Genomic DNA, 27,282 nt, shown 5'->3' with positions numbered 1-27,282 from the left:
TGACAACTGGATTTAATTTATGAACACTAATCTGAAAGGTGTTTAGATAATCCTGTTTGCCATTAGATGCATGACCTTGACGCTATACATACAAAGCTGCACGTACTCTTTCCAAGCAAAAGGTTTTATTGATCCACAATGATCAGAACCATAACATTCGGCAACATCACTGAACACTACAGCAATGTTTTGATATTTTCATCACTGTGCAAATGAAACAGACACTGAAATGTGAGACGACAGAAAAGGGCATGTCTTAAACAGACACCGTAATGGCACAAAGACGTTTTCCTCTCGATCTTCAACTGATGCAGGAAATGTGGCGGCTCACTATGGAGGAATGTTTGATTATTTTAAAAGGCACTTTCTGCCTCATACACTTGCCAACACACATGTCTGAACATAAAACATGGAAAGTAAAAAGTCACCTGATAGCAGATGGATAACTTGGCAGCTTACAAAGATCCTGTTCTCGTTTATTGGTGTTTTTCAATATGTACAACATAGAACAAATTAATAAATAAACAAAACAGCATTCATCAGCTTGATGTCCACTGGCAGCATTAAATAATATGGCTAATATCCAGTACATTTAGTCAAATGAAATGGGACAAGTTGGGTTTCTTTCTCCAATACCAATAAAGTTTTTTTTTTTATTTAATAGAGATACAAAATATTTCAGTCTTCTGCTGCCCAGGAAAATAATTTCGAGCACATTATTGCGCCTTCCTCTAATTTTGCAATCAATAACATTTGACCATCTATCACTGGAGTGGCCTTATTGAGAACAAAACAAAGATTAATGATTGCTTATTTGTCACTGTTCAACTCATACAGTACCTCCAAAACATTACAGAAAGTTTGCTTTGGCAATAAAAAATAGAAAGTTATTACTTTTACTGAAAAGGACATGAGAATAGCGCTTGAAACATGTTGCTTAGAAGCATGTTGTCAGTGAATGAGCTTTTCCTTGCAGAGCCAGGGAGCTGCATTTCTGCGTATACATTCAACAGACCTAAGCAATGTTTTGCTGCTGTGTTATCAGATAGACTCGAATTCATTCAACTCCTCTGAGGTCAGTTTTTCCTCTAATCCCGACCGCAGGCAAAAAGCACACCGAGTGTCCATTTGTGGATTTAAATGGACGACGTGTCTATTCCTCAACACAGCGCCATTGATTGGTTTGCATATAAGTGCCAGGCAGCGATGTGTGATGCTTAGAAATGAACGTCGATTTTCCATGTGAAACATTTAATAATAGACATTGGGGCTTTCAGCAAAATCACTTAGAAGTGTATGATTATTCCCTCTGCTGTTGGTTCACTCTGGTGCCCACACGCTGTTTTATCACGAGTTCAAAGTTCCCTTCATAGTGACACGAAACTGCCCCGTTGGGAACGTCAAACAAAAAGTTCACACTGTACCACTATCACATTTGGTGCAGCTGTACATCACAGGTATTATGGTTCTTCTGGTTGAATCAGATGGCTAATTGTCAAACAGTCTGAACGTGCCACGTGATCAAATAAAACTGCGTTGTTGGATGGCAACTTGTGAGTCGCTATTGTCTTCCATTCTTTTGCTTCACCGGCCACAAGTGACCGAGAGCCAACCAGGACTTGTTTTTCTCCACTTTTGGGAGTGCGCTTCATGAGTGGCCACTCGGTGGTGCAGCATTGGGACTGGAACATGGGTAAAAATACCGGAAGTGGCCCGGCCCACTACTGCACCCGTGGTTTCTGAGGTGGCGGGGCGAAGACTTGTCGAATCGTCAGAATGAAACAATGTTTACCATTGGCCGCTTTGACCGGCAGCAGTCTTTACATGTCGGAGACGCCAGGCTCCTCGGGCTCTGGATCCTTCAAGGCATCGTCTGTCTCAGTGATCAAGTTGGCATTTGAACGCGTATCCATGGCCGAGTGCATTATGGGCAGCCAGACATCATCCATGTTTGGCATCACAAATATTTTCTGCGGGAGGTCAAGCAAAGTAATCTTAACAATATAATCTGGAAGACAGTGAATGCATTAAAAAAGCTATGACATTGCTGGAAATGGAAAATTCCGAGTTTTGTATTAAAAAAAAAAAAAACCACAGAGGGGGGAAAAAAACTTCAACTAACAATGATATGAATAATATATTTTGGAAAGTGGATAGTAGAGAGGATGGAGTTGCCAGAAAGATTGGTGTGATGAAGGAGGAGACAGAGGATCTGCTGTAACAACTCTTAATAGGAATATGCCAAAATAAGTAGGATCTATATTTTCACAACTATAACTGCTTTTTACTTAACTTTGATTAATTACCGGAAAAGTTGTGTATGAATAAAATTGAGGGAAACAGATGTAGATGTGTAAAAGTTGTCTAAATTTTAAAAAGAAGTACATGTAAGACCAAAACAATGATGCAGTACCTTAGACGAACCACTTCAGAAAACACAAGGTAGATCAGCCTCAATCGAAACGGCAACAAACAGAATAGAGCTTCTGGTATCATTTTAAGGCATCTTCGTGATGTAGATACATTTTAAAAAGTTTGAGAAATGTATCTCACTATTAAAAAAACAAAAAACCCAGCATCTATATTTTTAAAACTCATTCCTATCATATTTTTTCTTTATGTAGTTGCATCTAGCATCAAAGACTTGAGCAACATTCTTGCATTGTTATGTTGCAAACCCAATAATACCAGAGTTCGGCATCTGTTGAAAACTAGATGTAAACACTCACTCAAAACTGACAACAGTGTGCACCAGAGCACTGTATTTTTCCTGAGGCACGGTAGATGGGGGTGCTACATAATTATAACCCCAGAAGAGTCAGGCTGAGATAAATGTAGATGTGTGGCAGAACTGACAGGGACACTTGGTTGCAGTTGTTTACAGGTGCGCTCCAGGGTAGTTATCTTACAGCAGGCGTATCATTACTCAGGCTATACATGAGGGGTGGGAAAGCCGCAGGCACACTCCTTTGAAGAACACATAGGTGGGCAGCCATAAATGAATCTCAGCGTCCCTTTTTGAAAGCTAAATTCTCATCCTAAACATCTGTGGGAGGTCATTCGTATGGTCCTTGAATACACTTTGAACTTCTCACTCATGCGACGCGAAGCTGAGCCAACGTGTCAACACAATGGGATTCGACGTCAACAAATATGGGACTCTGTATTTATGTTGAAAAATTGAGATTCATCGGCTCTTCCTTTTGTCAGTGCATACCTGAAACTCCTGATCCAGCTTCTTCTCGATCCACTCTGTTATATGACCCAGAGTGACCTCCCTCTCGCCAAGTTTAGGCCTCGCTTTCAGCTCCAGGTGGGGTGGACTCCTGAAACCATACCTGACCAACCAAGAAAACACATGTTATCAATCATGCACAATCGAAGAAAGTCGGTTGTACAAGTTCCTGAAATTTTGTGTTTGAATACAGATGGTAGTTATTTCTTGTTATCGCTTCAAATATGAAAATTGCATTATTTTCTTTTCTTTTAAAGAATCCAGTGTTGCTAGTTTGCAGAAGTATGGGTTGTGTGCACATTAGCTGAGCTGTGAACACTGTGTGGGTTCATTCATGAAGTTTAGCTGAACTTCCATCAGTCTAGTTGAAGAAGATGCTCTATAATCTGGATGATGGTGGTCCTTGAAAAGGCATAACAGAGTTATGAATTAATAATAACAAGCTCTGAAAAAATGTATTCAACATTTCACAGAGCTTTACAATGTGTCACAGGTACTGTGGCTAATGGTAAAGTTTGGAGCTGAATATCTTGGCAGTCGGGTGAATGGATTTAGTCCACGGTTTATAAGGCAACACCGATCCAGTAAACATGCGTTTAGTGAAATAGTAACAAAGCTGTTCTTCACTGAGAAAACAGCTTGAGATAATACTAAATCTGAGAGCCTGCCGAGTAAGCACCAACAAGAGAAACAGCAGCTCTACATTTGTTAGATATTATTATTTAAAATATAATGAGCCCCAATAAGGTTTTGTAAGATGTAACCGTAACTACATAATAATAATCAGTTGTGGAAATATTACTAATAAAAACTGTATTATACCCCACACAGGCTCTTACACAAACAACACTAAAAATAATGTTGAAGTACTGTGTTTACGTTTCAAGATCTTTGCACAGAAATCAATAAGATCATATATATATATATATATATATATATATATATATATATATATATATATATATATGACTTCTCTTTTAAACGACATACAGATGCAGGAAAACATTTTTTTTTTACCTGGCTGACATGTTTCGGCTGCACCTGCAGCCTTCCTCAGAGCGAAACTTGTCAGCCAGGTAAAAAAAAAATTTCCTGCGTCTATATGTCGTTTAAAAAAACACCTCATACATATGTAATCACAACGACAAAATGAACACAATCCAACAACTGAGATCACAGTCTGAAAGTATCACGTTATGTGTACACAACTTGAGAAGGGAGAGGGCATTGGAAAGACCAATATGTAAAAAAACATCAAACAAATTGTGTAAAGTTAAAGTGTTGTTGTATCACACCTTTAATAAAAGAAAAACATAACTTTGGGCTCCCATTTTTAAAAGAAATGATGTATTATGTACTTTTCCTTGTCCTTCACTTTGTGGCCAACAGAGGGTGCAGTGTCATGCTCTTGAACCATAGCTCCCATACATTCACAGACCTCGTCCTACAGCCTTCACTGTGCTCCTGAACATACCATATTCTGTCAGTAGGTGGTGGTGGGATGTTGACAGCCAGCGTCCCTCTGCACTCCTGCACCTCCACAGTGAGCAGCAGGGGTGTGTTGGACACCTCCTCCATCTTCTTCTTAATGAACTCGGTTTCTGTGGCTTTCTGGAAGTATTTTGACTTTGCTATCTTGTCCACAAAGCGCATGATCTTGCTGGGTCTGTGGCCCCCTACATAGCTGTGTGTAGAGGATGGAGATGAAGACGGAGGAGGAGAAGGGGGGGGGGGGGGGGGCAAGGAGTGAGTCAGGATCATGGTTAATTCATAACAGCATCTCTCACGACTCAGCACCCACGATGGAGGGGAGTGACCAGGTGCTACAATAAATCAGCAGTTGGCTTTCAAACATGTGGGCCTGAGTGGGTGGGTGGACTGAAAGGGCAGAACGGTCTGCTACAACTTAGTACGAATGGGACGTTGGCTATTTTTTTTTATTCAGATACATACGGATATAAAAAATATATATTCCCTCACCCCTCGCCTCCAGCGAGAATAGGTTTGTCACTGAGGAGTTCAGGAGGATCCTCCTCATCCGACGAGCCAGCGCTAGACGACTCCTCATCACTGTCTGCTAAACAGTATGTCCGTGGCCTTCTCCTGTCACGCACATGCACACGCACACACGCACACACACACACACACACACACACACACACACACACACACACACACACACACACACACACACACACACACACACACACACACACACACACACACACACACACACACACACACACACACACACACACACACACACACACAATCAATACTCATTCAGATTAATTGTATCCCCAATGAAATAACTTAATCTTCACTGATTCACTCAAGAAAAAAAAGGTATTGTTTCCCTGGCAGGCAGCTGTAGGCATCTATTCCCAAACTCACCAGCCATTGGACAAATCCATGGTTGTAAGCATCCAGAGGGAGGGTTAGTGTATGAAGAGAAGGAAGAACCAACACAAAAAGGGTAGGAAAAGTGAAAAACACAACCAATATGGCTCCAACAGCAAACCTAACCAGTTATAATGCAATTTCCTTTTTTTGAGGGGGCACAGAAGACATGAAACTGACAAACATACATGTCAGTGGAAAAACAAAACTATTTCACTCTCAAAAAAAACAACCAGTAAACCTTTTAAAAATGTGACTCAATTTCTGTACTCAAATGGAAGGCTTACCATTCTTTCCCATGTTCTCCGAGCCCCTCGCCCTCTTTACCCAGACGGGCCAGGTTCATTTTTGTTTCTAAGGTCATAAGGAAGGATCCCGCGTAGGACACCTCCAGGTCAAACCATAGGCCTGGACAGATTAGTAATAGTAACACAGAACAGATGAGTAGTGACGTCAAGATAATGATCATTATTATGTTCAATTAGTAGAGGTCAAAGTAAAACTCTGAATGTGAGTTTTCTCCCCGGTGTTTGACTTATGTGATGTCTCCTGCAGAGCTGCAAACCTATCCTCCAGGTAACAATGGAAAAGTGTAGAAACTCTGGGGTGTAATTTATCTCATGGGTTCAGGAGATTTGCCCTTTTTTTACACTTTAAACTGCTTTACAGTAAGCAGCAAATAAATTATTCACATTCCGAGCTCCCTACTTTTTTGGTCGTCTAGCTGTTCATTCACTCATCATTCTCCAGTCTTGACTCACTTTTTAACTACAATGTGTGTGGCAGTGGTGAAATATTTGTAAAATTGCACGAGTCAATGCATTTGTACAGCTGACATACGCCAGGTGTGTTTTTCTAGAAGTGGGAGGTTTCGATAATACGAGATAAGATACTGCCTTCGGCTGTTTTCTATGTTAGTTATTGACTTTGTAGACTTCAGAAGGGAATATATTGAAATTATTTTGTGAAGATTCTTGCATGGTTTAAGTCAAATACATTGGCATGCCCGGCAATCACACCCACAGTAATATTTTAATCACATTTGGCACAACTATCAGTTTCTGTTTTTCCCAGTATGTCTATGATCACTCATACTGACACATCCAACACCGGCATTAGCAAACAAATCAAGTAACAGTGGTGACAATAATGAAACCACAGTTGGTTTTGAAATGATAAACAAATTGTGATGGTATGACTAAGTCCAGCTCGGATGCAAAGTTAAATAGGTCAGATTGTGTAAGTCTTACTTACTAGTTTATCACATTTTTTGAATACCCGACACACTATTCTCATGTTTAAGCATTGAATGAAAGGGGAAATGTATTACGTAAAGCTTGATGGCACATAACTTTGAATGTTTGAAACGTAAAATAAACATTTTGAATCAAACCATGTTCTCTCAACAACAGCAAGCATGCTCAAACAAAATGGCTATACAATCCATGTTCTACAATTTTACTATAATATAAAAAAATATTGAAATCTTTTTTTCCTTCTTCCTTCATATATTTCTTTCCCTTTTAAGCAAAATCCAGCTGATTTTATAAGAATTACTATGTCTCACAACGCTGTATTGTCTCTGTATATCAAACTAGACCCCTCGATGAGGCTGGAGGCAGGCGTGGTGAGTCAGTGTCTCGGTAATGGAGGAGGGGGTGCCAAGACATGAAGCTTAATTACTGTGACTTAATAGTGCGTGGCATGCGGACGGGCCAGACACCGGAGGAGACAGGGAGGGGGGAGGGAAGGAGGGAGGCTTGGATGGTCGTGGCAATGACTCAATCCAGCGGGAGGAGGAGGAGGAGGAGCAAAACGAGAGGAAAGATAGAAATATGGTTGGAAGGTCAAAAAGGAGATGGAGGGTGAAAGACGAAAGAGGATATGTTGAGCTATAGTGGGAGAAATTAACAAGAGTTTTACTACAACATGAGTGAAAAAACAAGATTGACGACCGGAATTCTAAGCCTCTATTGTGGAGAGTCAACCAAACGACCATAAAAGCACAGCACACAAGTCACGTTTAATTTCCTACCTTGGTGATCCACGGAGGGTTTGGAGGCATGATGGATCTTAGGAATGGAAAAGCCCATGTCTAGCTCTGTCAAAGTCAGCTCATTCATCACATATGGCAACTAAAACACAGAGGACAGTGTAAATATACACAAGGACGGTCTTGAACTAACCACATGCAAAGGATGTGATATTTTTGTACATGCATATTTGTGCAAACTAGAATTATTGTTCACCCTAATCTTACTGAGCTTCATTTGGATTTTTTTGGAGACTACATCAGCCCAGTACTTCTCTCCCAGGAAGTCCCAGAATAACCTCCCAAGAAAGGCATTGACCCAGGCCTCAGGCTCCGCCGGGTCTTCTGATCTCCTGCGTAACTGAAACACATACATGCACGTGCTTTTAGATTTCCAGGCATAAAAGACGCTCGAAATTTCTCAAAATATACTGTACAGAGTGTACCCCACTCCTTGCCCTGTGTTGGCTGGGATAGGCTTCACCTCCTCATGGCACTAGTCTGGATAAATCATGTATGGCAGATGGATGGGTGAATGGTTGGGAGTAAGTATAGCAACAATCAACATTTGCACTCATTTTCCAGGCTGGAAGAACATGTTCAGAGGCATGATTCTGATCCAGCAGAGACGTAATTTAAAAAATAGTGTGTTTTTCGTAAACAAAATTAACTCCTTTAAAAGAAAGTAATTTGGTACCGAACACATTGAATAAATGTGCCTATGCAATTCATGCACTGTGATGTCTAGTGATGGTTAAAAAACAAAGTATTGTGTAGTTCCTTGTTAGTGGCAAGACACATACAATGTCAGGACTTATAAAAGCTTTGCTTTTTCTCAAGTGTGATGAGAAGTCTGTCAGCCATGTCCAACTAAACATGATCCCTCGACAAAACCAAGGAACGAATTGCCAAAAATGGAGGCTCAACAGTGTGTCACTGAGAAATATAAAGCCGATACTGGTAAGAAATTCAACAAAAGAACCCATGATCCACTATGGAGCCAGTGGTGAAAATTCCATTGGCTCCATAATAGATGACCACTTTGCCCAGTTGATTTTTACTTTCATAGACATCCACAGATAAATACTTTATTGATCCCGGAAGAAATCCAGAAATCCACCAGTGTCACACCTTTTTGGTGGTTTTCGGGCTGCTCTCAGGGCTGTGCCCGGGGCTGTCAGTGGCAGTCGGACTTCTCGGCGGTGCCTGGGGGTTGACGTATTTGGCCATGTAGACGTTGTAGTCCAACAGCATCTTCTGCTTCATCCCTCCAGCCGAGCCGCAGGAGGGAGCAGCGGCGGCATCTCTATGACGAGACTGAGACTGAGACAGTTCCTCAAGGCTTCCCCGGCTGCTGCTCCTGCTGTCAGCCTCCAAGCCACCACCAGATTGGATGCTGCCACTGCGGCTGTGGGAGGTCGCGAAGGCTAGAAGTGGAAGGGAGGAGAAGGAGAAGGTGTGTCGATATATATAAATATGTTACAACATTTGCCGAGATTTCCACGAAGGTATACATTCATAGACACAACACAAAATTGTAATGAGCCATGGCTTGTCAAAGTACTTTGATATTTTCATTTTCTGCATGTGCTTGTTTTTTTTAATAACGTTTCCATCCTTCTCACCAATATCACCAAATTCAAAATGCGAGGATTTCTCTTTTACACCACAGTGTACCACAATATGATGCTTCTCTAAGCATGTAATCCCACTGACCCATTCACACTCATCTCTTCACCAAGTTGAGGGGATTGGCGTTCCCTAAGCTGGGGCTTATGCACAGATCTGATTGCTATGCAGTTAGGTACCCAGGAGAATAGTTATTGTGACTGCGGGGAGTGATGTGTGTCCATGAGGTCGCTGTGTGAAGACATGAACAAGATGGATAATCCAAAACATAAAGCATGTGTGGTTTGATTTGTGATGTTGTACAGAGCCCAGTGTGACGCTCACCACTCTTGCAGATACCAGGCAGACTGCCACCTCTCCCTTCTGACTTTATTCGTGACGCGAGGAGAAATCTCCGGAACCACTCTTCTTTATCTCGACCCGTCCTCCCAAACAGGTAGATTGTCAGATCCCCTCCTCCAGAGGATGGCCTTTTGGGTTCTTCTAGTGAAACAGATGTTTCAGTTTTGTCACTCTTGTCTGTTCGTTCCAGCTTTTCAACCAACCCCACCAGTTTTTCCTCCCCAGCCTCAGGCTTGTCTCCCTGGGCCTTCGACATAAAATCCTCCTGCTTGGCCAGCTCGATACAAATGGGGTACTTCTTGTTCCACACCCTCTTCCTGGCCAAGCTCTGAGGCATCAGGTAAATCTGTGGGGCGAAGTTCATAAATTCAGTCACCTGCATATCATGATCATGGGGGAGTGTGTTGGACTTTTCTGTACGGCAACGATCTTGAAACAGGATGATACTAATACTTTGAATTACACAGAGTAAATATAAATGATAATGCACCAAATTGCTACCAGGGTATGAAAGGCAGCTTTCTGGGAAAAAAAACAATTATTGAAAATATAAATGAAGACAAATGGCAGAAGTAGATGGAAATTTATTCGCATTATTTCTGTAAAATATAAAGTACTCTGCATTCACCAGTCAGAGAAATGACTGTGTTATGTGGCTGCATGATGTGGATAACTAACCTGAAGGTTTATGATACACTATAGCTTCTTAGGATGCAACCATCAGACATGCAGAACTGCTGACTCAGCAGACTAATAGCCTAAACAAGATGCCCAGCTGTGTATACAAGGTCAGTGACCTGTGATATTCACTCTATGTTTACACACAGCATGCGACTCTGAGAATAAGCAGCTTTGTCACTGAACATGACCTATTAACAAGCATGCTTTCAGGCAATGGCAAATGTGACGAGACGTGTGCTTGATGTCACTATTCATCAAGTGTATCAACGAGAAAACCACCACATTGCGATGCCAACAAAAACACACACTTAACACATTCACGTCTCACTCGTCTCTGCTTTTACATGTACAGTCTTTTCTCACGAGCACAATGAAATCTCAGCATACTCCCGCGGCCACTGCACCTTGCTGTCAGTCAGATCGTAGATTTTCTGGCTGATGTAAGTGACGTCGGGTTTAGGCTCGTTGTGTGTGGCACGGCGGGAGATGTTCCGGTTGGGCTTGGACAGACGCAGGACAGAGCCCTCCAGACGGACGTAAACAGAGTGGGTCAGGGTGGCGTGGTACATTTCTGGGTCGTAGCTGTGGATCTCATTCATCCAGCCCTGACAGGATGTGGGGGTGAAGAAACAGCATCTTTTTTTATTGACACTATAATTCTTTGGGGTTTTTTTCACATGGCACACCAGACTCAACGTGTAAATCATGAAAATTTGAGGTGATAGCTTTGTAACATAGGAACTACGTTCCTCTCACACTCACTCTACATACATACAAGTTTCAGGCAATTCTTAATTAAGTTATATTTACTACAACACATTAAATACATGATTATTAAGAGACTAATTAAAACTGAACTCGATGTATTGAGCAATGACCTCAGTTTATACAAAACAACGACTAAGATCAAATAAGGTCAAAGGCATTGTCTGTGAACATCCTCAAAGTAAGAATGATGAAGAAAGGATAAAGAAGGAAGTTTGCGCTAATGCTCTTCCCCTGCACTCGTGTGCTCTTGGGTCTCGTTTTGATGCGTGTTGCATGTTGTGCACCACTGCAGAGCTGCTCTTTTGGAACACTTGTGGCCTCTAGCCATCAGGCTCTCCTGTGCCACAGCTTGGTACACACATATGAGGACACATGCTTATATAACTTTGTTAAACTACTGGGCTGTTTTTTTTTCTTCTTCTTTTACTCAGTTTCCATAGCCCTGAACAGTGCTGAGAACAGAGAACAAATGCAGTGGTGCTTATTAAAATGTTTGGTTAAAAGAAAAACCGTAGCCATCATTTGAAGAAGAAGTGTGATATCACCTCATGGATCCCAGGAGACTGAAGAGAGTTTAATTCTCATCAGAACTCCTACCTTATCAGTCCCAAAGGACATGTCGTGGGAAAAGCCATTTCAATTGTAACAACAGGGGAAATCTCACCAGTTGGTTACAGAGAAAGACTGTTACGATAGTGGGAATAAAGTACCGTCCAGAAATACACAACCTAAGCTCAGAGGGACACTGGAAACAGTCTATGAAAGCATCATTTAGCTAAAGACAAAAATGTTTTTTCAATTAAATCTGCTCTCCTGTGCACAGTAAACAACCACTTTGGAAGGATAAATCACATTGTAATAATCTACAAATCTGAATCAATCAGCTGCATACATATTGCTTTAATCAACATTTGGATTCAAAGTAAAACTACATTTATTGTTCAAGTTTGCATAAAATCCTTTCCTGAACCATAAAGAAAATATATACTATTTCTGAGAACAACCTAATTTCTGCAAACGTGAATGCCAGTTGTAAATATATGTGTGTGTGTATATATATATACCTATATATATATATAGGGTGTCGACTAAGCTATAGGCCATGTGGTTTGTCTCACCTTGTATATTCCTGGTTCTTTGATATCTAACTGAGCAACATTCCAGTGCTCAATCCTTCGCCTCCATGGTCTACTCCCCAAAGAGACGCGTCGAGGAGAAGAGAGCCAGAGGACCAGCAAGGCCAGCATGAACCCAGCTACAATCCCGTGGACCACTGCACATACAGATGGTGGCACAGGAAGGAGTAGGTATAAATACACCGCCTGAGCTAAGAAGATGAGGCCAGTCACAGGCACGGGCTCCTCCTCCACTCTCTCATCTTCTGTATCAAGTTCACTACACAAACCAGTGCTCCCAGTATGAGGCAGCCGGGATCCAGACCGATCCCCGTCCGGTGTCTCTGTATCAGTACATAATTCAAAGTCTTCACTGTACAGTTCACAGAAGTCCTCGTCTTCCTGTCGAGCCACCAGGGCTGACATAGAACAGCGGCCCAGGGTGAGAGAGGGAGACTTATGGAGGGCAGATGAAGAGGCCTGAGCTGGTGCAAGTGAAGGGAAAGAGAAAAAAACGGAGTCCGGGCCCTTTCCTGTGGGGGTTTCCTCTTCTTCTTCCCCCTCCGCCCCGTCTTCCTCCTTGATGCTGTAGTTGTTGTTACTTTCTGCGTGTCCATTGACGGCAGTCCCTCCACTGAGCTCTGACGCACTGGAGGACAACGATTTGGCACGATGAGAGCCGCTTCCAGCGGCTCCAACGCCAGACTCGTCTCCCATGATCTTACTGAAAAGCTGCAGAGGATCAGACATCACCTCTGACAGCCGCCGCTTGGTGTCTTCTATCTTGGCCTCTACCTCTTGGACTTTGAAGAAAGATCTGCCGTCTGGAGACATGATGGGAGAGGAAGGGGCCGTTTTGGAGTCTCCGCCAGCTTTAGTGATAATAACCGGAGCTGAGGTGAGACGGGGTTGGGAGAACTGTTTGAAGAGCTGCATGTTGCGCGGCGGAGGCCGATGGGTGGACTGAATTTGCTGCTGATGGTGATACTGATGAGCAGGACTTTCCTGCACATCGGTCTTCGAAGTGTCCGTGGACAGAGATTTTACGAAGGATTTCATTAAGTGTCGGTGGCGCGCATGTGATGGTGGTGCAGCAGTCGAAAGCCCCGGAGTGGGTTCACGGGACTCCACGTCATTAGATAGTGACCGGACCAGACTGAGGAACGGCTTGGAGGACGACAGTGCGGCAGACTTGCAAGGAGACGATGAACTTGAACTCGTGGATGCAGGGTTGGCAGAGGGTCGATCAGACGGCCAGGAGGAGCTGGCAGGAGGTGTGGAACTCAAGTGTGAGTGGCTGGAGGCGGGGATAATCGTCATGGCAGGTGAGGGAGTGTGTGGGGAGAGATCTGAGGGTTCAGGCAGGGCGGTGGATGAAACGGGGGGCGCTGCGGCTGCAGGGGAGGCCCCCACCCCACCAGATTGAAACAGCAGCTCCTCCTTTGCCTCCAAGCCTGTGGCGACACTTTGGCCATCGGCCCCCGAAGCTGGCGCCCGGAGTCCCTCTGTGCCATCAAGGGCGGACGGTACCCCGTACAGCTCCTCCTCATCATCGTCTTCCTCCTTCCCCAGAGCAGAGAAGTGTATTGTGATGGTGTCACGAGAGAGGGAACGCTGTACCTGCAGCTTGGGTCCGGGGGTGTGACGAGGGGGAGGAGTGTCAGCATGCTGTCCACTTCCCTTGCTGCTGCTGCTGCTGCTGCCCTGACTGCTCATCCTCAGCCTGCACAGGGCTCACAGCCTGAGAGAGAGAGAGAAGGAAACAACAGCAACACCATTTAATTAAGAAAAACTGAAACAGTGGTCAGACACATCTGTATAAGAGCAGGTTGAGAAATCGTAGCACTAACTGCCAGTGAGATTGAATAAATTCCCCCAAATTAAACTTACTCTCTGCGTTCTAAAGCAGAAGAGAAAAGTCTTGTAGCTGCCGGCCCATCCTAATGGAAACAGCCTGGACAGGTATGCCCATGTCCCCTGGGCCATTAGGCCTCTTTGCATGAGACTGTAAGTGGCAAACTGAGGGTGGTCCTCGCTTGTTTTCTTAGTAGTGTCCAACTCAATCTGTGGCTCAATCACAATGTGCTTTTCGATGCTATGAGAGGGCTTGTTGCGGTGTGTCTGGTTTATTTAAGCTTTTGTATCATTTTGAGGTATTTTGCCAAACAATATTTTACATATAGTATTCAACCAGTGTTTTTTTTAGTTGATCTTTTTTTAATAAATAAAAACATTGATGGGTGTAAGTTTACACTTACAAAGTCGAGAAGCCACAAGGTGACATTTTATTCTGATCCTCTACTATGAATTTGTTGTGTTATTTTTAACACAGTGTGATTGCCAAGGTTTTTTCCGCCCTTTGGCTTTATTTCTATTATAAGATGTTAACATAAATAGAGCAATCCTGCCTTTTCACTCCATCTAAGTACAATATTATGTTTATCATGCAGACATTTCACTGAATGAGGCCTAATTTTGTCACTGAGCTCCTAACCTGTTTATTCTTCCACATCATATAGAGCTCACGACGATTGGTCACCATAAGCAAACAGTCAGACAAACACATGCATACAAAGACCCAGACAAATGCACTGTTTGCACATACGCAACACACAGTCTCTCAGACTTTGTGGGTGATAAAGTAAAGCTTGTAATGGAAGCAGCAGGGACATTGTGAAAGAACACAGCAGTTAGTTTGTGTGATTGTCTGCATTTCTGAGAAAGCCTCATCGCCCCTCGGGGACTCTCTGGTTGGCACAGCATCTCTAGAGACTGTATTTGCTGGAATGGAATAACAGAGACTTTGCAGGCCAACTCTTCCCTTGGCTGCGTCCGGTGCGAGTCGTTTTCAGTATATGCGTGCGTCTGCTGCTTTTGTCATGGCCGTGCAAGGGGGACAGTAGATTAAATGCAAACAAAGACAGACAAACAGAGGAAGAAAAAAAAAAAAGGACAGCAAAAGGAAGAAAGATGGAGAGCCACAGGCAGTCTGTGGAGACAGCCGACGACCTTTCAGAGGCCAGCTTTTGAAGTGGAATTTTCTTAAAGACATCACAATGTGGCGAGGACAGGGGAGAGAAGACACGGAGGGCAAAGCAGTTGAGTGAGAGGTGACGAGGGGGGGGGGGGGGGGGGGGGTCTGGAGACAGAGCCTTGGAGATGGAAGGGCTTGTTGTTGTCATCAAAGCCTGAAGGACGAATTAAAACATTACAGGGGTTGACAGGGTGAGCGGAGAACAATGGCTCCAAGTTTCCTCGAGTCAGGTTTTAGCAGGGTGCAGCCAGAAGACAAACGAGGCGCTGGGACACACACTAAATCAACGCAAAACAGTCCCCATGGTGAATAAATCTCACTTCAGCTAAACCAGCTATGGAAAATTAATGCTAAATTATGGCACAATCCGATGTAACGTAAGGGATTTTGTTGTCAATTGAAATGTCTTTGCTGTATATTTTAATACGGGTCTTTTCTATAGCTGAAAGTGCGGAACATAATATAAATGCCAGTACATATATTATGCATACATCACCTAAAAGTTTATAGAGGGCAGAAGCTAAAACAGAATATATCATTGGAAGAGGTGCTGACTTTTATGTGACCTCAACTAAATATCTGCTGACACACACTCTCCTCTTGTTGTTTCCTCTCATCAGTGATCAACTGCCCATAAAAGCTTTGTGTTGGGAGACGTGAGGGGTTTTTTTTTGGCTTTTCAAAAGCCTTTTGTTGAATTTATGCAGCACCATACAACAAAAGCAACCATCGCCTGTAATCATAAACCCGCTGACAGCCTCCACTCCCAGTCTGGCCTTCTACAGACCCTACAGAACCAGTACCAGCTCCCCAGTGGCCGACGCTCATGTGTCATCAAAACGGCGAAACCAAGCATAAAACCTAATCACTGTGTGATCGTACATGCAAAAGACCTTCCAGGTCCCCCTGACACCACCTTTATTTTATTTGTATTTTTTTTTTTTAAAGACTGCAACTACAGCCAGTCGAGGTCACCGCAGGAACAAATGGACCAGAGTCTTTGTTTTTGTACAGAAAATACATTTCCTCCACTACTACCCCCGGGATGTGCAACCTGGCTGAGCGGAGGAGAAGACAGAAGAGGAGGGGAGAAGAAAGGAGTCTGGCATGGAGACAAGACTCATTCAATTAATCAAAGCAAAGCAGGGCCACTCTAATCAGCTCCCAGCCAGCACCCAGGGAGGGGGGGGGGGGGGGGGGGGGGGGTAAAAGCAGCACAGCATGAGAATGATATAAAAGGGTTGAACTGACGGCAGAGTATCAAAGCAGAAAATACACGACAATTACACACTGGAACTAAATTCAAAGGCGAGGCCATCGAGCAGGCCCGTTCTGGCACCATGCAGGTACTTCCTCCGCTTTTTATTAAATCGACAATCTTTTCCCACAGTGCATCCTAAAATTGTGCTGCAGCTTTAAAAGCCCGCACACCATTAAAGTTATCACATTCATAAACAGATGAGAACCCACATAAGAAAAAAAAAAAAAAAAGGATGACGAGTTGAAGGATGCCGAAGAAAAATGCTATTATACTCATTGCAAAATGAACATCTGGAAACTGGCCAGTTTACGCAAATCATTTGTTTCAGCCAAGGGTCACTTTTGATTGAGCCGCAATTAAAAACAGATTTACTTAAATAGCCTTTATTCTCTGATATCATTCCTGCTTCTGAAGTCAAAGTTGATGTAGTGTGCTGACAGATGCCGCAGCAGACTCCATATGGGGCCTTTTCCCTTTTTTTTTTTTTTTTTTGAAAATACATTTTGATATGGACTCATCTGGTCTCCCTCTCGCCTCTCTGCATTTGATGGATCGGTACAAGCGGGCACATCCATGCCCTGCCAGAATCACAACTCTTTAAAAAAAATCACAAGACAATTGATTAGAAATCAGGGTGTATTTATAGATTCTGGTTGATCCATCCATCCAATCCATTGGCTACCGCTTTATCCGGGGGCCGGGGTCGCGGAGGCAAGCAGTCTGAGCAGAGTAGCCCAGGACTTCCCTCGCCCCAGACACTTCCTCCAGCTCCTCCGGTGGCACCCCAAGGCGTTCCCAGGCCCAGCCGAGAGACATAGTCCCTCCAGCGTGTCCTGGGTCTGCCCCGAGGCCTCCTACCGGAGGGACATGCCCGAAACACCTCCCTCGGGAGGCGTCCGGGGGGCATCCGAAATAGATGCCCGAGCCACCTCAGCTGGCTCCTCTCGATGTGGAGGAGCAGCGGCTCTACTCCGAGCTCCTCCCTGGTGACTGAGCTCCTCACCCTATCTCTAAGGGTACGCCCAGCCACCCTACGGAGGAAGCTCATTTCAGCCGCTTGTATCCGGGATCTCGTTCTTTCGGCCATGACCCATAGTTCATGACCATAGGTGAGGGTAGGAACGAAGATCGACCGGTAAATCGAGAGCTTCGCTTTTTGGCTCAGCTCCTTCTTCACCACAGATTCTGGTTGATGTAAAACATTATTTATTATTATTATTATTATTATTTACATGAAGCACACCTGAGAGACAATTAAAAGAGATTAATATTAAACTTGTGGCATTTTATGAGCAGTGACTAGTACTGCAACCACTTGTAAACAAGGCACTGATCAATTACAAACACTGGGTGTTATATGAGGGATTATTATTAATCTTAACAACTAAAGCTGACAAATTAATTGTATATGACCCAATGTATCACTTTTTATTGTAGTTGTAATTGTTTGGAGTCACTTCAAATAGATTCATTTGGTTTGATTTTGATTGTACAACTGATCAATTCAGCTTTCCTTTTTTAATGCTACTCAGTTCATTCGCTAAACCCTTTCAAGTGTTATATAATCTGATATAAATATTTATGATACTACAAATTTGCTTTCTAAAGCTCTTTCATAGCGAGTGATCCATAAGAGCGCGTTGATGACATTTGGTAGCATTCACATGTGAGGTGTTGCTGCATAATGTATAAACTGTAACCACAGGGACAATTCAATAAATCAATAGAGCTGAGGGGTTGACCTTTAACTAATGGGGAATAAAGATTAATCCAGAGCTGTCTCATGTGAAAAATGAAAATGGGTCAAATTTCTTTCCAGGCCACACAAATTATCCATGCATACTTACAGTATGTTAAGACATCAATGATTTTGTTTTTGTTTTTTTACACTGGATGCCCTTCCTTATAAAAAAAACCCCCCATCTGGTTATAATCTGACTTTAACCGTTCTGTCACTACTACTGGGTTTGCAGATTGAAGCGGTGAAAAGAGTCTGGGACAGGAGATGTGGAAGGATATATCAACGGTAGTAAAAAAGTACATTAATACTTATTTTTACTCCTCAAACTAGGATGGGCACAGGAAACTCTAATTGTGTGGGAAAACAAGTGTGTTTATTGGGTTTCTGCTTATTGTATAAAGACAGCAAAAAAAAAAAAAAAAGAAATCCCAACATGCTGAAGTAAGACAGACTGACCTGTGTTGAATCCTGTGAATTGAATTAGTGTATATTGAGAAGATTAAACACATTCAAGGAGCCATTTGCAGCATAGAGCGTATGGCTGTGCAAAAAAAAATAAAAATGGGCCAGAGGAAAATGAGGAGCAAGTCAAAGAAGAAGCAAGAAGTCAGCGAGGCTCTAAAACAAAAGGATGACGGTGGGAAAGATAAATCGGGGAAGACAGGGTGTTTGAAAAAAGAGAGAAAGAGAGAGCGAGAGAGAAAGACTGATGGAGCAGTTGATTGTCACTAACAACCAAGACCCAAATGCACACACACACACACACACCACACACACACATACACACACACACACTCACACACACTCAGAAGCTGGAGGTTTCTCACTAACAGGCGCATACACGCGCACACCAGAAATAAGCTCCGAGGACACATGGTGTGCACAGTTGCCTGGACGAACAGGGTGCAAACACAAACTGAGATGAAGGCGGAATAGACTAGCCGAATGGTTCAACAACTATAGAGCACCAGGAACAGTCCGAAGGGAAATAAATAGAAAAGGACACGAGGACTGAGGAGGCTTTGTCCTCCAGCACACTAAAAGGCCGCAGCAGCGAGCAGGTAAAACACTCCTCATGCCTTTTTTCATGCTCTGCTGCTCCCTCCAGGGAAAACAAGTCCCTGTCATCAGCAGCGCCCGGACCCACTGAACACACTTGGTGTGTTGGCGTTCCCATGGAGTGTTCATACAATCCAAGCTGCAAGTACACCCATCTCATGGTTTTGACCAATTTTCAACATATTTAGTGTCGCATTGGTTAAAACATTCACAATGCAAATTTAGATAATGTTACCTGAATGTTACATTAAATAATGTAGCGTGGCAAGAAATGGTTGGATCAAGTTAAAACAAAACGGAAAATAGAGACGAAAAATTATTAAGTAGTAGTTGTTCCATGGCTTTATGTGAATGAGACAAAACAAAAAAAGTAAGACATTTTTATAAAGCATCCAGAGCAACTGAAATGGTCTATATAATAATATAATTCTCAATTTTCCCCATCTTTTAGAAACAATGGCTCACATACAATTTGCCATTTGTTGTGAATGTAAGTGAGCCTTCCCTTTTACCCCCCCCCCAAAAAAAGGTTTTTACAGGCCAAATGTTGTAACGATCAAGATATAGATTACATTTGAATACTTATGTTATTGTCAATGCTGCTGCAACACAATAATTCCCCACACAAGGTCAGTAAAGGCTATCCATCTATCTATTGCACACCCAGGCACATGCACAGACACACAGGTGTGCGAATGCGCACTTAAATTGCAACTCTGCCCTGGGATCTTTCTTTCATTTCCTACAGTTTTTATATTCATTCTACAGTCTCCAGTCGTTTTCTGCTCAACGGTGGCTTCCCGACGGCTGTCCTTCCTCACACGCTCCATCTCTGCATGCTTCCCTCTTGGCGCGTCGTCCTCATTGCCATCCAAAGCATTTCAGTTGCAGCCTTTGAGCAACATGTAAACCGTAACCTTTAGCACCTGTAGCTGGCTTGTCATCCCTGTGGTGAGCTCAACAAGTCTCCTTTCACTGCGACTGACCTTTGACTGTCCCAGTCAGGCGTCACATCCAACACCAGCGTGATTCTCTTTGTTTCTGAGGCCCTGCTGGTGTTGTTAGGGAGAACTCAGCATCACAGCAGGCGCTGAATATTAAGTACCAAATATAAGACAACCCTGCTTTTCAGACTTTTTTTTTCAGTGAGGAAAAAAAAACCAACTGTCTTACATGAAATGGTCTGTTAAAAAGCTTGATTAAATTTTTGTTATGGTAACTACATTATCTCCATTGTAAATAAAAATACAGTGTAATGAGAATTGGAAAATCACCGATCCCTGTTTGCATTAGCATTTTACACATTGTCTCTTTTCTGCAATTAGGTTGCACTTACTGTGAGAATTTTTTTTTTTTTTTTTGGGCAGTAATAAGTACTCGGATGCAGTTTGTTGGCTTTCTGCAGTACATGTTCATTATCGCCACCTCATCTCTACAAGGTGACACGAAAAGCCGACCGACTCCCTCTTACACTTGCCACAGCAGTGAGGTAAACTCTGACCTGCCTCTGACAGCGAGGACGCAACACAAGCAAGCAGTTCTTAAAATAGCTGCGAGGGGCTGTGGAGGTGTTGGTCCCGAACGCCAGACTGGGCCACTTAAAGCCCTCACCGGAGGACGGAGGGGTGGAGGAGGAAACACACTGTGCACAGAGGCGGCTTTGAACACGAATGCAGTTTCCACAGTGAACAGACGAGCCGGCAAACAAGTGCGGCCTGATCGATACGAGCAGATGGCATAACTCAATAAACCAATATTCCACATTAGGCCTCCAACTGTCATTTGAGATTTCTCAATTAATCACAATGTGATTTCCTCCATAAAATCAAATCATCGTTTTTGACTTCATGAGGATAATTTCAGAGTATTTGAGCAGTCATCATAATATCGACTCGTAGACAAAAAAAAAAAAAAAAGTTAACATTGAATCATTATAAAACTTGATGCTCTTGCCACCATTGAAGAATAAAATGTAAAGTCACACAGCAGGTTTTGCAGACTGTGTTGATGTCGCCGCTCCAGCGGGGAACCTCCATCATATTGGCAGAGAGCAACACTGACAGCTTTGCGCTCGGTATTAATATGTGATGTGTCAATATGCCTGTCGGCGCGCCGTGTTTATTCAACAGCAACACACATGCTCTCGGACCTCCGAATCCAACTATAAATACACAAACTGGTCGTGCACCATGGAGCTCGACGCGGTCCTGCTGCAGGGCTGGTGGAGTGATCATCTTCAAGCGGAGCTCAGAGGAAACACGGAGGAGTGATTTGAGGGAGAGTGTTCGCCGCGCTCAATTTCTTTAAGAGAGGAGGCAAGAGAATGAAACAATCAAACACAAGCCGGAGAGATAAAGAGCACTAGATCAAACCGGTTCGCTTCTTCATCTCCCCCTCTCTTTCCCTCTAACCTAGAATCCGCCGTCAACACGCCAAACATCCAACCGCCCCATGCAGATGATGGGCTCGTTGCCATGACAACAGAGAAGCTTTCATCTTGCACTGCACTTATCCCTGCACCCTATTGTTTGTCAGGGTAGCTCCTCTTCACTCTATAACCACTGTGTGTGTGTGTGTGTGTGTGTGTGTGTGTGTGTGTGTGTGTGTGTGTGTGTGTGTGTGTGTGTGTGTGTGTGTGTGTGTGTGTGTGTGTGTGTGTGTGTGTGTGTGTGTGTGTGTGTGTGTGTGTGTGTGTGTGTGTGTGTGTGTGTGTGTGTGTGTGTGTGTGTGTGTGTGTCTGTGTGTGTGTGTGTGTGTGTGTGCGTTGAGATGGGGTGAGTGTGTTTTGCTCTATTAAGGAAATTCAAGATGCGTGACCACCTGATCAATTAATAAACTATAATTATGGTTGCCAACATCATTCTCTCTTAGCAACTTTGACTCGCGGTTCCAATCTTCTGATTCGGCTTCCGAGGTTCAGCTACTTGCATCAATGAAAACCAAATTTGCATCAGATATCAATGTCCCCTGACAGCTGACTCCGTCTGACAGTTCAGAGATCAAAAGGTGGATAAATGTGTAATCCTGACTGCACTTAGGCATCCAAATATATGAAACAAATTATAATCTGTTTAGAATGTGCTTCATGGCTTGCAAACAGCCGGAGGGTTTGGTAGTAGTCATAATCCATACAATTGCATGATGAATAGCATTATGGAGGGTAGGAGACATGGAAGAGGCATGTATAGATGGAGGAAACATAAAAAGTATGTGAAAGGCAATACAACTAAAATATTTTCTCATGGAAATGAGCATTAAACGACCTGCTTTAGTTAAACTGTGGTGGTGCTTCTACGAGCAGACCCGAGGATGTAAAACTGAAAGCAATGTTAGGAAGACAAGGCTGGAAAAGCCAGCGCAGGGAGATAATGACCTACAGCTAATAACAGAAGAAAAATGGAGAGGGGGTGGGAGGGGGGTGGGAGGGAATGTTAAATATAGTATATAGAATTAGTATTCATGGATCACTGTGTAAAGTTGCTGCAGGCCTGCAGGGCATTCCAAAGATATATTGCATTTATGTTTGCACACCACATTCAAGCCAAGTATTTCCTGCTGGCCTCTCAACATGAGCAAAGCCTGCGTCATTATACCAGCATGGCACACTGCTCAGAACAGACGAGCCAAACAATGGAGGCATCAGCGCAGAGGCTGATGAATATATTGGTTACGTGAAATAACAAAAGGCTGACTTTCCAGCTGCAGTTCTGCGTGGTGGGGGGAACGCGTCATTGTGCCGATATTTCACTCTCTGTGTCTGTGATCACATGCCGAACAGTCGCCGTGGTAAGTGAGAGCCTGCAGTGCTTTCATGATCCGTCAGCAGCAGAAAAGCTTCTCTTTCTCACTCTGGTGAAAAACACCCACAGAACAGCCTTCAGATAGTTCAATCTTCAGCGAGTTCAAACAAGGAGACGCATAAAGTATTTTTCAGAAAACCACCCGTGACCACGGGTCTGACTTCATTATCTTTGGGCTGAAATCATATTCTGTTGAACTTTATTATCAAAAGTTCAATTGCAATGCTCTTTAACCTATTCTAATTTTATTCATATTATTGTTGGGAGCTTGAGCCAAACGCAGCTAATAAATCACAAGGCAGGGTCCCGACGGGTGATTTAGAGTCACTATGGGAGGAAGCTGGAGTACCTGGGGGAAATCAAATCTTTGCACATAGGGAGAACATGCAAAGTCTAAATCTGGAATCGAATAGTGATATCCATCTTTCCAGCCATGTTATTTTTTTTTTTTATCCAGCTGAGGACCAAGCAATAGCAGATTACACAATTACACGATCACAAGAAACTCAGGGAAATTTTGAAATAATTTAACCTCATATGGGTATTTTCTGACTGTGTGAGGAAAACCGAAGTACCGAGGGAAAAAAAACCACACATCCACTGGGGGAACATGCAAACTTCACAGACTGAACCAGTAAATGTGAATTTTCTGGATTAAAAACAGCTTTATGACCATGGAACTACCGAATATTCCCACGTCTATCCTCAGCTATAGTCAATTGTTTCACTGGTGAAGCCGAAGTGAGCATCCGTGTTAGTAAAGCCATGCTGCAGCTACTTTGCACACAGCAAACGGTTTGCGTCGCGTGTGTATTTTGTATGTATTCCATATCTCTGTGTGTGATCTAGTCAACAGACTTCCTCCTTTCTCTTCAACATTAACTTCCTATTTGCAGTGATGGCCCCAGTGAATGGAAACCAACACCCATTAGTCTCTCTCTTTTTTTTTTTAGTAAGCAGTAACATATCTATCTGCAAAATTACTTTTTTTCTCCAGTTGCAGCCAATCAGCAAGAGAACAGTGCAGCTGTGGAGGAGCCTGTGTCTTTTGTCAAAGTGAGATTTTATTTAATCCATACCCTGGTGAACAGCAGCCTCACTATGGCTTGTATACACACAAACACAGTAACTACACGTCACTCAGTAACCGTGACATTTGTGGCTGCTGGTCAATATAACATGAGCTGACAGCTGCTCTATCGAAACAGGTTTAGAGCCTGTTCTGCAAACGTGTGCATGCATGCATGCATGCAAGCAAGCGTGAGTGCGTTTCTTAATCTTCAAGCGAAGCTACAGCATCAAACTGCCAATAGATTGCGTTTGAGTTTCCTTCTCCAGAACACCTGACTGCAGATACACTTCCATGTGAACAGAGTACTGCGAGCCCAGCTGATAATGGGTGAAACGCAGGATACACTTGTGAAACCACTACACTATGCAGCACAGAGCAGAGTCTTACTTCACACAAGTTTCAACAAAAAGCTCAGTGAAGTTATTTTCTGCTGATTCAAACTCAAAGTAGTGGAGCGCGAGTCAGTAGTGCGAGTTATGTGATGCCCGCTTGGTTTCGTACAAGTTTCATGCTGGTTGTGTCCTTCATGATGGGATACACAAGATTTTTGGCAATGTAATTGTTTGTCCTTCAAAACCCATGAAAAGCCGTGTCCAAATATATGCTTGTTTGGTCAGATCAGTTAAAAATCAAAGACCGATGCATTGAGGAAACATGTTCTCTGTAAACAATACAGCTAAAAAACCAAAATGTTGAAAATGAAAGTGCCTTGGAGCAAAGTATAACACTATTACTGCCACTGTCAACTATATTCTCTAATATGTTTTTCATCATTTAGGCAGGGGTTATTTTTCCAAAACAATGAAAAACAATAGAAATTGAATCTTCTCTCCAGCCTGAAACCTTTTTATCGACCCTTCATCACTCAGCTGTAGAGACCGCTGCCCCGAGGAGGACTAGAAATCCAACTGGAGGTGTTTTCCTCTGAATGTCCTCATGTACATATTGACACAAACCCTGGACAAATCCAGACAAACCTACTGTTTCTGTCACACAGCAACAAGTTAGACAACTTGTGCACAAACTAGTGTGGATCATTAATTGTGACCGCGCCAAATGCGTCGTTGTCCAGTCCACGGAGAAGGAACATCGGTCTTGACCGCTGACTCAAGGGACAGCTTGCCAGACACCCCAGAGCAGATTCCCTTTTAACTTTGTACAAAATGTGACCTATGCGCGGTTCATCACGAGTGCACGGCCTGCAGCAAACACAAACACACACTCGCAGTACAAACACAGATGCATCCACACGGCGTCACACACACATAGGTAGCCTGTATTACATCCATATTGCATTTTATACCTTTCTGGGGATGTTAATGGAGACAGAGGCCTTCTGACAGAGGGTGCGCCATAAATTGCCCATTTGAAATGCTAACAATAGCCTTTTCAGTGGGATCAGCTGCTGCTGTTTGCCTCTACCCTCACAGCAATTTGTCTAATTAAGTTTAGGACCGAGTATTCCCTTTAGACTTGCTGACACGAAACCATTTTGTCTAGATATACATAAATCATGGCGGGACACAAATGTTATGGTAAATACGGCTCAAGTGAACCAACACAGAGACGTCTATGTATTTTCGTGTGAAAAAGGATTGGGACTGAGATGGGAGTATTTGACACCATTAAAGAGGGGAGAAAGTAGAGCTGTGGATAAATGTTCGAGTCATGGATCAATTTTGACACCACACACACACACACACACACACACACACACACACACACACACACACACACACACACACACACACACACACACACACACACACACACACACACACACACACACACACACACACACACACACACACACAAGGTCAAAGAAGGAGAGATGGTGAAAGGATGTCTTCTTACCTTGAGATTTTAGAGGCATTCAAACTCCTCTTTGCAGAATCTGCAGGGGTACATACAGCACAGCCATGGATCACACTGCTGTTATGCCTGAAGAAAACAAGAAAAAGTCATAGATCAATGTATTTGTCATACATGAGAGGGGTCAAAGGAAAAGATGCATGGTTAAATTGAATGGCTGGTATATTTAAAATCACTTTTAGAGCAAAAAACTCAGAATGAACCAGATGAAGACACTGGCACATTTCCTTCTCAATCATCTGATAAACACTGTCATACTGGCCTCCAGAGGAGGAGACAGTGATGCATCCCCTGGATTAAAGAGGCGATGTTTGTGCAGTTAAATAACACTGATATGAAACTGTATTTAGGTATGTGACTGTGATGCTCTGGCCTACTACTGAAAGGAGAAGTGGGTAATGAGCCACTGTAGCCTCATAGATGCACCAGACGAGTCGCCGACCTGCCTGAGCTACTTCCTACACTAAAGCCATTTCACCAGGCAGCTGTGTGTTGCTTAAAAACAGCACACAACATGATCCAAACACTCAGAAATGTGTCCTTTTATCCCATAAACAACATTGCACTGGGACTGTACTGTGGCACCACGATAGCTGTGGATGGTGTTAAGAAAAGAAGGGAACTAACATCCATCCTGATTTCATTCGTTTATTTTTAATCTTATCCAAAATATTTAGGGCACTTCTCCCTCCATCCGCCCCTTTGTCCTCCTTCTCGTCCTCCCTGCACGTAACCAAACAGCTGATCGTGAAGGGGGGGGGGGGGGGGGGGGGGAAGAAAAAGAGGCAAAAGCCAAACCTTGCTGTAGTTCTGGCATCTTCACCCGCAGGCCATCAGGTCGCTCTGCATCCAGGCTCTGAATCTGCGTAAGAGGATGAGGGTGTCCGTGGAGCAGCTTGTATCCGCAGCCCGGTGCGGAGTGGAGTGGAGGGGCGCGCGGCGGAGCGCGCGGCAGCGGGCCGGCCTGGACAGTGGTCACCCGGCCGGAGCGCGATCACACCGAAACCCAAAAAAAAAAAACCCCGAGCAGTGTCCCCGACGCGGCTTCACGCCACAGATACACGAGCGTCTGGGCGTGTGTTGTTTTGGTGAATGGGAGCCAGTCGGCGCCACACCCCCTCCTCACCGTCCGGACGATATTTACACCAGAAAAGGCGTCGGAGCGGCGGATGATTCATATTTTATCATGTTGCAGCAGGAGCGCGTGAATTGCGTCACGGCGATGCAGTAAGCCTACGAAA

General features: G+C 43.5%; 1 protein-coding gene across 2 annotated transcripts; it reads right to left on the bottom strand.

The window, feature by feature from the left end:
• Nucleotides 1-212: 212 nt before the first annotated feature.
• Nucleotides 213-27,033, bottom strand: tex2 (testis expressed 2). 2 transcript variants are annotated; one of them, XM_080510735.1, is made up of 13 exons: nucleotides 26,840-27,033; nucleotides 26,024-26,110; nucleotides 12,206-13,943; nucleotides 10,724-10,924; nucleotides 9,621-9,984; nucleotides 8,799-9,094; nucleotides 7,885-8,028; nucleotides 7,671-7,770; nucleotides 5,923-6,043; nucleotides 5,216-5,338; nucleotides 4,710-4,919; nucleotides 3,218-3,338; nucleotides 213-1,970 (listed from the first exon to the last, which is right to left on the bottom strand). In XM_080510735.1, exons 3-13 carry the CDS (start codon nucleotides 13,916-13,918, stop codon nucleotides 1,821-1,823), a joined length of 3,543 nt encoding a protein of 1,180 aa, XP_080366861.1. In that variant the 5' UTR covers nucleotides 13,919-13,943; nucleotides 26,024-26,110; nucleotides 26,840-27,033; the 3' UTR covers nucleotides 213-1,820. The 2 variants fall into 2 exon arrangements, with proteins under 2 accessions (XP_080366861.1, XP_080366862.1); XM_080510736.1 differs by having other exon boundaries at nucleotides 5,216-5,332.
• Between the last annotated feature and the right edge of the window lie 249 nt (nucleotides 27,034-27,282).

The sequence above is a fragment of the Blennius ocellaris genome (genome assembly GCF_963422515.1).
Source record: "Blennius ocellaris genome assembly, chromosome: 16".
NCBI classification, from domain to species: Eukaryota; Metazoa; Chordata; class Actinopteri; order Blenniiformes; family Blenniidae; genus Blennius; species Blennius ocellaris.
The sequence above is the reverse complement of the archived record's forward strand: the minus strand, read 5'-3'. Positions and strand labels throughout refer to the sequence as shown.

Excerpts from the sequence above, each read along its gene's own strand:
- tex2 (XM_080510735.1), bottom strand. The coding sequence starts at position 13,918 with ATGAGCAGTCAGGGCAGCAGCAGCAGCAGCAGCAAGGGAAGTGGACAG. Across the intron at positions 8,029-8,798 it reads GCCCGAAAACCACCAAAAAG|TTACGCAGGAGATCAGAAGA; the intron begins GTGTGACACTGG and ends TATGTGTTTCAG. Across the intron at positions 1,971-3,217 it reads AGCTGGATCAGGAGTTTCAG|AAAATATTTGTGATGCCAAA; the intron begins GTATGCACTGAC and ends GACCTCCCGCAG.